The sequence below is a fragment of the Hoplias malabaricus genome, chromosome 17, assembly GCF_029633855.1.
Source record: "Hoplias malabaricus isolate fHopMal1 chromosome 17, fHopMal1.hap1, whole genome shotgun sequence".
In the NCBI taxonomy this organism is placed as follows: domain Eukaryota; kingdom Metazoa; phylum Chordata; class Actinopteri; order Characiformes; family Erythrinidae; genus Hoplias; species Hoplias malabaricus.
In genome coordinates, this window is record NC_089816.1 from 33,171,378 (window position 1) to 33,183,295 (window position 11,918).

Genomic DNA, 11,918 nt, shown 5'->3' on the forward strand with positions numbered 1-11,918 from the left:
GGTACCCCTTAGTATTTTTTGGGTGACAAATGTGACCCACTCAGATCTTCATCAGACTCACAGAGTGTGTCTTGGAGGTCCTGACAAAAACAGTGGTGTGGTTATTTTCGCTCCACCACTTTCCAAATCTGAGATATGGCGACCTCGTCTAGTCCATAAAATGTATAACTGTATAATTTTCATATCTCAGCTTTGGGATGAGATAGGCTGAAAATAATCACACCCCTGTGTAAGCCAGGGCCTCCTTAATCAACAACATGAATTTGGAAGAACTCTAAGTCGGTCAAAAGTTTAGTCTGAAAAAACACAAAGGTGTACCCCTTAGTATTTTTTTGGGTGAAAGATGTGACCCTCTCAGATCTTCATCAAACTCACACAGTGTGTCTGGGAGGTCCTGACAAAAACAGTGGCGTGGTTATTTTTGCTCCACCACTTTCCAAAGCTGAGATATGGGGACCTCTTCTAGTCTAAAAATATATAACTGTATAATTATCATATCTCAGCTTTGGGTGAAAGCTGAGATCTGAAGATCTGACCCACTCAGATCTTCATCAAACTCACACAGTGTGTCTTGGCGGTCCTGACAAAAACAGTGGTGTGGTTATTTTTGCTCCACCACTTTCCAAAGCTGAGATATGGGGACGTCTTCTAGTCCATAAAATGTATAACTGTATAATTTTCATATCTTAGCTTTGGGATCCTACATTGAATTTGTATTTGGCCAGGGGGTGTAAGTTCTAATAAATTAAAGAAGATATAATAGGTGAGACATAGGGATGTGAGAAGAAGCCTCACCATTGCAATATATTCAACAAAAATAAACCTATTTATTGACTAGAAGAGGTCCCCATATCTCAGCTTTGGAAAGTGGTGGAGCAAAAATAACCACACCACTGTTTTTGTCAGGATCTCCAAGACACACTGTGCGAGTTTGATGAAGATCTGAATGGGTCACATGTTTCACCCCAAAAAATACTAAGGGGTACCCCTTTGTGTTTTTTCAGAAGAAATTTTTGGCTGACTCAGATTTCTTCCAAATTCACGTTGTTGATTAAGGAGGCCCTGGCTTACACAGGGGTGTGATTATTTTCAGCCAATCTCATCCCAAAGCTGAGATATGATAATGATACATTTTATGGACTAGAAGAGGTGAAAACTGTGACCCACTCAGATCTTCATCAAACTTACACCGTGTGTATTGGATGTCATGACAAAAACAGTGGTGTGGTTATTTTCGCTCTACCACTTCCCAGTGCTTAGATATGGGGACCTTTTCTAGTCCATAAAATGTATAACTGTATAATTATCATATCTCAGCTTTGGGATGAGATAGGCTGAAAATAATCACACCCCTGTGTAAGTCAGGGCCTCCTTAATCAACAATGTGAATTTGGAGGAAATCTGAGTCTGAAATATTTAGTCTGAAAAATCACAAAGGGCATTGTTTGGGTGAAAAATGTGACCCCCTCAGTTCTTCCATGATTCATGTTAGTCCACTTGTTGCAACAGCTCTCCAAGGTGTGATCACTCCTTTTTACCTGCGTACTAAGAGCAGCTTTAATCTGATGCAGATGTTAGTGTTTGTAATGAAAATTTGCAGGGTGATTCCATAATTTTTTCCCCAGAATTGAGTGATTCCATAATTTATTCCCTGTGCTTGTTCTAAAAATCTAACTGTTACTGGCCCCCACAATTATTTTTCTTGATTTCTTTTAGTGTTTCTTAAAGTCAGAAAGTTGCCATTTGAAATGCCTTCAGTTTTTTGTCAGATCTGTGATCTGCTTTTTTTTTACAAAATTAAACTGAAGGAACATCCTCAGAGACTGGTGATTCCATCATTTTTGCCAGGGGTTGCATCTTCACATCTAGACTAAAGACCTTCTGTTCTCCTGTGCATTTGAGTAGCGCTGTCTTTAGATTGAATTATAAATGTAGATTTACTAATTTTATTTCTAGTACCATTTTAATAACTGTCATTTTTTATTGCCCTGTTTTTATTGTTTTAAATTTTACTGAATAGCTTTTAATCATATTTTATATTCTGTTTTAATTCTATTTTATACTAATTGTTTTTATTTTCTTTTACTTTTTAAACTCTACTGTAAACTTTCTGTATCGCGCTGTAAAGCACTTTGAATTGCCAATACGTATGAAAGGTGCTCTATAAATAAACTTGCCTTGCCTTGCCTCAGTCCCAAACAACAAAAACAACAACACGCCAATACACCATGAGTAAACACCGCTTAACGTTACCACCGCCGTTGTTGTGGTCTCCAAAGCCCACTGTTCCCCTTAGAGACGGGGTTAGAGAAGACAACCGATACATTTTAGGGGGGAGCTGTGGAAGTGGAAAAGTGACAAGGGACTAGAGTTGAAAATTGTGTCGAGTTGTGTCAAACCAACTTGGGTAGGTACCATGCAATAGATCAGTGCCATACGTCCTGCACACCAAGCAGCTTGTTGTCTGCTGTAGTGACCATGCTGTTTCCTGCTCTCTAAGCAAGGACTCAGGTCATTATTATGGTTTACAGTGCTATGCCCCTGATAAAGTGGCAGGTCACTCATGGGCTGCACTTCAAGGGGTACCACTCTCTGACAATTGTTTGGCAACAACTTGGTCATTGATGTCTCTGTCTGTGCTACAGGCGAGGGGACCATCCTGTATAAGCTCCTCTTATACAGGACTCATAGGACAACAGTAAAATTTGTAAATGCCGTAGTATTCTTGTTTCCTGTTCTATTTGTCTTGATTTCTTTTTTATTTACTTATTCCTGCTTTATTTTGTTCTGTGAGTGATTTGGTATAAAACCGATTACAAATATAAGGCAGACATAGGAAAAACAACAAAAAACAGAAAGTGTAGAGCAAGCAAGAAACAGAAAATACAGACCCACAAAAACCTGATAAACTGATATGATGCTTGAGGAAAAAAGTGTGATTCTAAGATGATACAGAGAGCACAGTCCATGTCCACAATCCACAGTTCATTCTGAGTGTATTCTAGCTGTATGGTTCTTACACACAGCACCTCCCCAGTGACAGTAAATATGTGAGAGTTGTTGATGTGTTCCGAGCTCTTACCTGTGAACACTGAGTGAGGAATCACCAACATCAGGAGAGTGAAGATCTCTTTCATTTTGCCACAAGTTTCACAAAATCCTTCAGGAACATGCAGCTAAACCTGAGCTGTAATGTGAACTGAATCTGTTGTGTATCACAGAACACACCTCCTCTTCCTCCCTCACTTTATTGCACTTTCACTGTCATGCTTATTTTCTCACAAACACAGGCAGCATTGTACCAGTACACTCCCATACACAGGAGAAAAACTGTTGAGAAATGTCTCACTGAGATTTAGATTTTTTTGTTTGTTTGTTTTTATTTCATTCTTTACTTTTTGTATTGATGTAAAACAAAAATGCAGCTGTTTAATGTACTCCTCAGAGCCACCAGTAAAAGAGTGGTCAGAGTCTGATATAAAGATTGTTGAGAATATGTCTAAATGATTCTGGCCCCGGTGCAGGAGTTCTGACATGTTGCACGACCTATTGGTATTTTTGATTATTTTTTTATCAGTGACACTGTGCATGCTCGGACATGCTATTTTTTAATGTTTTCATGTGTTTTTTACTCTAATTCTCTTTTCCTCAGGTGCATTGTAAAACCATATTGTACTGTTGTTATTTACTTAAATGTTTCAAAACATGGTGAATCAAATAAAATTATATGTATAAAACATATTTTCTAACACGGTAAAGCTTTACCCTCCGGCAGGGGTCTCCTCCTGCTTATACTTCTCTTAGGAGCATTTTCTGTTGTGGTGATTTAAGCGTTATAGGCTTCATGGTAGTACATTACAACAAAGTAACAATCACAGCCTGCTGATACATGGACTAACAGCAACGTGGCAGACCAACCAATTTATCCAATCTTCTTTTGTCTTAGAGGAGAATAATGACTGTATCTTGTTGGTGTCTGAAGTGTGAATTGTCTGTGTTTATTCACTGTTTGAATTCCCACAGAAACTCATGTGTAACTCGAGCTGTTTAGTTTTGTAGCACTTTCGCTCTGCGTTTACTTTCATGCAGTTAGCACTCTCCTGAATTTAGAGTCAGTTCCACCTTAAGTAATGTAACTGTAACAGCAAAAATAAGTCAGTGTTACCCCCCTATGGAGCAGGAATAGAGCAACATCCTCATCTCGGTTGGTGCTTTTCAGCGTTTGGAGTCTCTCTGTTGTCTAAAAACCTCCAGATGGCGTTTCTCTGCCGTGAGCAGAGAGAGAGAAAGCCTAGCGCCGGACCCAGACACTTTGTTTTTTACCCATTTACAGACACTGGGGCCTCATAAACACTTTAAATTATAGCCCGCTAATTACTGGGTAAGTACAGAGAAAGTAAGCCGATAAGTAAGATTAAACAAGTACTGAGTAAGTAAAGGGTATGATAATAGATTAAAGTTGTTGTTTTTGTTATAAATAAAACAACATCGTATATCATCAGTGTTCATCCTCAAATGAAACATTCCTGATGATTCTCATGGCTGAGTTTTATTCCAAAAATGCTGTTCCCTTTGAAATAATTCTGGAAACAACAAGTGTTTTTTAAAAGAAGGACACATTTTTATTTCTCTAACAAATACATTTTAATTATAATAGAGCATGAATGTTTCTGTATGTTAATGTGTTTTGGATCAAAGAAACTTTGAGTGAAACCCAGATCTCTGCTGCAGCTGGAGATTTTACAGATGGAGAGTTGGTGCTGGTCGTCTGCGTTGCGTGGCATAGAGTGACGACTCTTTTTGGACAATCAGCGCTCTGCAAGGTTTACACGCCACGGTTTAGTCCCTACTCGACTTGCTCTGACCTGATCCTTCATCATAAACAGCTGATCAACCAAATACTGTATTTGAAACTGCAGATGGTCTGGGAAACTAGAGTGCTCCTGTGTGGTCAGTGCACTCTTTAAGTGGTACGTACTGATCCATGTGTCCATCTGGGACTTTGGTCCAGTTCATGGTGATGTTCTGGTAGTGTTCGAAAAGTGGTGTGACTTGCTTCCTCAGATACATCTGCAACCAAGAGTCACTGATTAATAAACACAAACAAGACTTGAGTTCTGGAGTCTGACCACAACCTTATGACCATCACTGTGTGGCCCACAGCTCTTTACCCTGACCATTACCCCAACACGCTCAACAGGGGGCGCTGTAATCAGATATAAATGCACACTCAGATACAATCCTGATATTTAAGTGTGCTCCCTGTAGCTCTCAATGTTTTGACAAATCTAAAATAACGTTGACCAGATTTTCTTCTGTTCCCGTTCTTCACCTGAATGCTGTTGTAGAGCGCCGTTTGGTCAAACATCAGGTAGAAATAGTCCAGATTGTCCAGAGCAGCCTTCCAGGGCACGTAGTCTCTCTCCTTCCAGAGGAACCTGGTTGTGTTTATAGCCAAACTGATGGGAATCATCTTGGCCCTGTAAAGATCCAGAGATTAAACAGGTGAAGCTACATCTATCCACTAAGCTATCTGTAAAAACAACAGAGATGAACAGAACAAGCTGTTTTTATTTTGATAGGTAAATTAGCTTCTCCTTTTTTATGAGTCGTGCTTTTTGTTGTTTTGACTCGTGAAGCTCGTACTCTCTAACTTTTATAATACAAATAAATGGAGAACTAATGCATTAACCGTGGATGGTGAGTTATTATTGGTCTGAATGTTGAGTGAAACTATAACTGTATTAACTGTATTAGCAGTGCACATTTTCTTCTGCCACAACAACCTGAAATGAGTAACTCTCCATGAACGTTAGTATTTATTCACAATAACTGCTCAGCTATTGGGACAGAACCATCACTCTGTCCAAGACTGGACCAAAGTCTCCAGTTTAGTGATGATTTTGTAGGTCACAAATTCTTCATAAATCCTTGCTTGGCTCAGTTTGTTTCTGCTCATGATTGAGATGCACTCACTGACTGATTGTGAACTTAGAGTTCATCGTGAGGACAGTTTGCGATGCATTACAAATGTGGCCATAACCAGTGAGGACTATTTTAAATAACAATAACCAACGTTTTAATAGTGTACTATCCTTTGAACACTGCAGCTGTCCTTCACATGATGATGAATGGACCAATAGAAATGCTTCAAAATTATACATTACATTGAAAGTTAAAGGGTTATTTTCATTCTCTTTGGGAGTTTTTCTCATTAAATGTTTTTAATTCGATAGTAACGATATTCACATTATCTTTAAGGTGTTCACCTAGCCAGATTAAAGGTGTCGTCCAGGATCAGAGCTCTGTTAATGATGGGAACAACCTGAAAAACATTTATCTCCTCTTTTAAAACATTCAGAAACATCTGTGCGTGATATCAACATTAGGGCTTTAAAACACATGTACACTGACAACAGGTTATTTACAGGAATGAAGACACTCCACGGGTGAGTGAGTGAGTGAGAGTGACTGGGTTAAGCGCTTATAGGACATGAGTGAATGAGTGAATAATGATGTATATGACTATGTAGACCCTAGTGTTTTTGTCTCTTTATCTGATGGTTGTCCAGGGTTAAGTGTTAAATCTCTGACCTGGTGGTGATTGTTGAGCTGTTTAATGATGTTCTCCCAGGTCTCAGAGTCATTGTTAACCCTGTAATACCCAGCTCCTTTAAGATTCAGCAGCACCCAGTCATCCCCCGCCATCTTCATCCCACTGTGAAACACTGAAAACGCAGATCAGATGAGCACAAGAACCCGATGATCACCTCATAATATCTGGTGGGCACATGGTAGTAAGTATCCCTGTGCTTAATGGCCTCCATAGACACCCTGCAAACCAGGTATGAGCCCCTCTCCCACCCCCTTGTGGACAGAACTTGAACTGAGATGGTGTATCCAAGACAGACCTGGACAGGGTCCAGGAGGAAGTGTTTCTGAGACAGGCGTCCAGTTCTGGTGTTGACCGTGACCACTGGGAATCCCATCTGAAGAACCCAGCAATCCATGATTTCACGAATAGCCACTGGGAGAACTGTTCCATTAGCATCAGCTGCCTGGAAGGAACCACAGAACACAGCTAAGGTTTGTCTGAGGAGACAGAGCTCCAGCTTTAATAACTGTTCTCAAAGTTGTCTCATTCATTTAGGGACCTCTCCACAAGGGGGAGCCCTTAAATGTCAGTACTGTGTAATAGCTTGTGTCATTTCACATTAGTCACGAAACTCTTGTATGACATGGAAACGAGCAGAAACTGAGAGCAGTTGATGAATCAGTTGCCTGAAATCAAGCTCCACCCACCTGAACCTTATTTAAATTTTATTTGTATTAAGTATGTCCTCAGTCCTCCAGATATTTTATAGTGAGGGAATGAAAAGATAATGATTCAATCTGATGCTCATGAGCCAATGGTTGTACTCACGGCTGGAGCGGCGAGTGCACTGCACCCACTACTGGACAAATTATACAGAGTAAAATTGAGAGTGGAGGAAATACACAGGGGATTAAGGGAACATGCTGCTCTGTTTTATTTGTGTTCTGATGACATACTGGGGTCAGACCAATCACAAGGGGGCAGCACTGCAGTACGGAGATTACCCTGGACTGAGTAATTAAACACAGAGGAGCTGTGTATGTTACTCACTGCTTGGAGATGATTCCACAGATCTGAGCCCACCGCGTTGTTATATGCAAATGTGTTCAGATACGTCTGTAAAAAATGTAAAATATACAAGCTTACACCAGTCAGCCAAAATATTACAAACAATGTCCACTTTAAGGCTTGGAGGGGAAGATTGTTTGGTTTGCTCCCACATACGGTGGGAGAGAGAGACAAAATGGTGACCCTTCTATAGGAACTTCTTCCAATTCACCCAAATCTCTCATGTGACCAGTTCATCTTTTCTCCAGTGAAGATCATTGTACACACAGCAGAAACAAGGCTCGAGAATGTATTTCCCAAAGGGCAACCTACCTTCAGCGACTTCTCCTCCTTCACCCTCTGCTCCTTGCTGTTGGGCACGAGGATAAAGATGAGGCCCGATTTGTCTTCATCATCTTTAGTGGACGCTTTAGTGGAAACTGGAGCTTTCTTACCCACCACTTCCTGAAGGAAGCACAGTATTTACAAGAATTAGAACCACTTTACTGACCACTGCGCTTGCGCACACGGGAATTTGTTCTCCGCATTTAACCCAATCTGTGCAGTGAAACAAACACTCACTCGCACTCACACACCCACAAGTGAACACTAGGGGGCAGTGAGCATGTCATGTCAAGTTCTAATGAAAATGATGCTAAAATTACAAACCCCTTAGCTATAATGACATATTGGCTATTCTTAAGTAGGCAAATATAAATCTGCACAACTGCAAAATGTATTTCTGGTGTTGTGTGGAACTGTGGGTGATTTCAGAAAGACAGACACAAACGGGGACATGTACCGGAGGCTGATTTTGCCGGGGGAGCTCTCTGGGCAGGTTTAGAAGGAGCAGCTTTGGCGGGTGCAGCAGGTTTGGCTGGCATTACTGCCCTGGCCTTCTCAAGCATCCCCACCACCTGGTCCTTTGAGGCCGGCTACAGAGAGATGAAAACATGATGTCAACACGTGTACTTTTTAAAAATATAAACAATCCATATCAATCTCACAGTGTCACACATTCACTTACACACTCACACCTGTGAACAATTTCAGACACTCATACCTGTGGACAGTTTCACACACTCACCCAGTCCTTCGCACACTTACACCTGTGAACAATTTCACACACTCACCAGTATCTCACACACTCACACCTGTGGACAATTTCACACACTCACACCTGTGGACAGTTTCACACACTCACCCAGTCCTTCGCACACTTACACCTGTGGACAATTTCACACACTCACCAGTATATCAAACACTCACACCTGTGGACAGTTTCACACATTCACCCAGTCACTCACACACTCACACCTGTGGACAGTTTCACATACTCACCCAGTCCTTTGCACACTTACACCTGTGGACAATTTCACACACTCACCAGTATCTCAAACACTCACACCTGTGGACAGTTTCACAGAGTCACCCAGTCACAAACACACTCAAAACTGTGTACAGTTTCACACATTAACCTAGTCACTCGCACACTCACACCTATGGACAATTTCACACATTCACCAGTCACTCACACACTCACAACTGTGGACAGTTTCACACACTCACCCAGTCACTCAAACACTCACACCTCTGGACAATTTCACACATTCACCAGTCACTCACACACTCACACTTGTGGACAGTTTCACACACTCACCCTTTCAGTCACACACTCACACCTGTGGACAGTTTCACACAATCACCCAGTCACTCACACACTCACACCTGTGGAAAATTCACACACTCACCAGACACTCACACGCTCACACCTATGGATAATTTCACACATTCACAAGTCACTCACACACTCACACCTATGGACAATTTCACACACTCACCATAATCTCACACACTCACAACTGTGGACAGTTTCACACACTCACCCAGTCACTCAAACACTCACAATTGTGGATAATTTCACACATTCACCAGTCACTCACACACTCACACTTGTGGACAATTTCACACACTCACCATTATCTCACACACTCACAACTGTGGACAGTTTTACACACTCACCCAGTCACTCAAACACTCACAACTGTGGACAATTTCACACACTCACCAGACACTCGCACACTCACTCCTGTGGACATTTTCACACACTTATCCAGTCACTCACACACTCACACCTGTGGACAGTTTTACACACTCACCATTATCTCACACACTCACAACTGTGGACAGTTTCACACATTCACCAGACACTCGCACACTCACCCAGTCACTCACATACTCACCCAGTCACTCACACACTCACACCTGTGGACGATTTCACACACTCACCCAATCACTCGCAAACTCACACCTGTGGACAATTTCACACACTCACCATTATCTCACACACTCACAACTGTGGACAGTTTCACACACTCACCCAGTCACTCAAACACTCACACCTGTGGACAATTTCACACATTCACCAGTCACTCACACACTCACACTTGTGGACAGTTTCACACACTCACCCTGTCACTCACACGCAAAATGTATTTCCGGTGTTGTGTGGAACTGTGGGTGATTTCAGAAAGACAGACACAAACGGGGACATGTACCGGAGGCTGATTTTGCCGTGGGAGCGCTCTGAGCAGGTTTAGAAGGAGCAGCTTTGGCGTGTGCAGCAGGTTTGGCTGGCATTTGAGGCCGGCTACAGAGAGATGAAAACATGATGTCAACACGTGTACTTTTTAAAAATATAAACAATCCATATCAATCTCACACCTCTGGACAGTGTCACGCATTCACCCAGTCACTTACACACTCACACCTGTGAACAGTTTCACACACTCACCCAGTCACTCAAACACTCACAACTGTGGACAATTTCACACATTCACCAGACACTCGCACACTCACCCAGTCACTCACACACTCACACCTGTGGACGATTTCACACACTCACCCAATCACTCGCAAACTCCCACCTGTGGACAATTTCACACACTCACCATTATCTCACACACTCACAACTGTGGACAGTTTCACACACTCACCCAGTCACTCAAACACTGACAACTGTGGACAATTTTACACACTCACCAGACACTCGCACACTCACACCTGTGGATATTTTCACACACTTATCCATTCACTCACACACTCACACCTGTGGACAGTTTTACACACTCACAACTGTGGACAGTTTTACACAATCACCCAGTCACTCACACACTCACACCTGTGGACAGTTTCACACACTCACCCAGTCACTCACACACTCACCCAGTCACTCGCAAACTCACACCTGTGAACAATTTCACACACTCACCCAGTCACTCACACACTCACACCTGTGGACAGTTTCACACACTCACTCAGTCACTCACACACTCACAACTGTGGACAGTTTCACACACTCACCCAGTCACTCTCACACCATTGTGTTCCTCTGCATGTAGTTATTGTACTGTGACAATGTTTTGTTGTAGATGCACAATCCCATAATCTCGTCTGGATCCATGTTGGAGACAGTGAGGTGAAGCCCACTCTGCCCAAATTTCCACTTTAACAAACATATCAGGTTTAAACATATATTTAAATAATAGTAAACTTCTGTGACCTGCATAAAAAATATTGGTGTCTTCTACAGATGTGTATTAAACCTGCAGTTTACATTTTGACCACACGATGCCATATACCAACTATAAGATTACAGCAATTACAGTGTTTCTTTTACTCAACATGGATGGATTCGCTTTATGTGACATGCTGAGGTTTAATAGAAAATAAATCCTTTTAAGTGTTTCAGCACAACACACACTCACCCAGTCACACACACTCACAAATGTAGAAAAGTTCACACACTCACTCTAGTTGATTCAGGAAGAGGAGTCAGGGAACATGCTCAGATGAAGCACTGGCATCTCTGACAGCAGCCAGTATAGCCTCCTTTGCTGGGGTTTTAGCATGTGATCCCTCTGTCCAATCACAGTCCTGTTTCTACACCCCGGGTTGCCAGATATGTCACACAATGGCAGACAAACACAGCATGCTGCAGCTATGAAAGAGAGCAATCAAACACTTCTAACTTCGTTGTCTCAGAAGGTAAGGTTTTATGATCTGGGAAAATTGAGCACTAAATTGGGTTTTGTTCCTACAGCAGTTATAAGTTATTTCCTGTTTTTTTTTTAAGGAAACACTTACCTCTGTTCTGAAGCGGGCCTGACTTATGGGGGGGAGCAGTTCTCTTTATTTGGACCGCTGCAACAACCTCCTCAACAGGAGCTGTTGCATTAGTTCCTCCTCTTTCCTCTTCCGTTCTTTAGCCAGTCTT

At 41.8% G+C, this 11,918-nt stretch overlaps 1 protein-coding gene across 1 annotated transcript; it reads right to left on the reverse strand.

Annotated features, from left to right (window-relative positions):
- Positions 1-4,740: 4,740 nt before the first annotated feature.
- Positions 4,741-11,105, reverse strand: LOC136673326 (aminopeptidase Ey-like). The gene is made up of 10 exons (XM_066648728.1): positions 11,020-11,105; positions 10,217-10,292; positions 8,461-8,577; positions 7,976-8,107; positions 7,646-7,711; positions 6,912-7,058; positions 6,270-6,325; positions 5,333-5,480; positions 4,979-5,070; positions 4,741-4,816 (listed from the first exon to the last, which is right to left on the reverse strand). Exons 1-10 carry the CDS (start codon positions 11,103-11,105, stop codon positions 4,741-4,743), a joined length of 996 nt encoding a protein of 331 aa, XP_066504825.1.
- Positions 11,106-11,918: the final 813 nt, after the last annotated feature.

Excerpts from the sequence above, each read along its gene's own strand:
- LOC136673326 (XM_066648728.1), bottom strand. The coding sequence starts at position 11,105 with ATGGATCCAGACGAGATTATGGGATTGTGCATCTACAACAAAACATTG. Across the intron at positions 7,059-7,645 it reads TGTGGAATCATCTCCAAGCA|GCAGCTGATGCTAATGGAAC; the intron begins GTGAGTAACATA and ends GGTTCCTTCCAG. Across the intron at positions 4,817-4,978 it reads CCAGATGGACACATGGATCA|AGCGCTGATTGTCCAAAAAG; the intron begins GTACGTACCACT and ends TAAACCTTGCAG.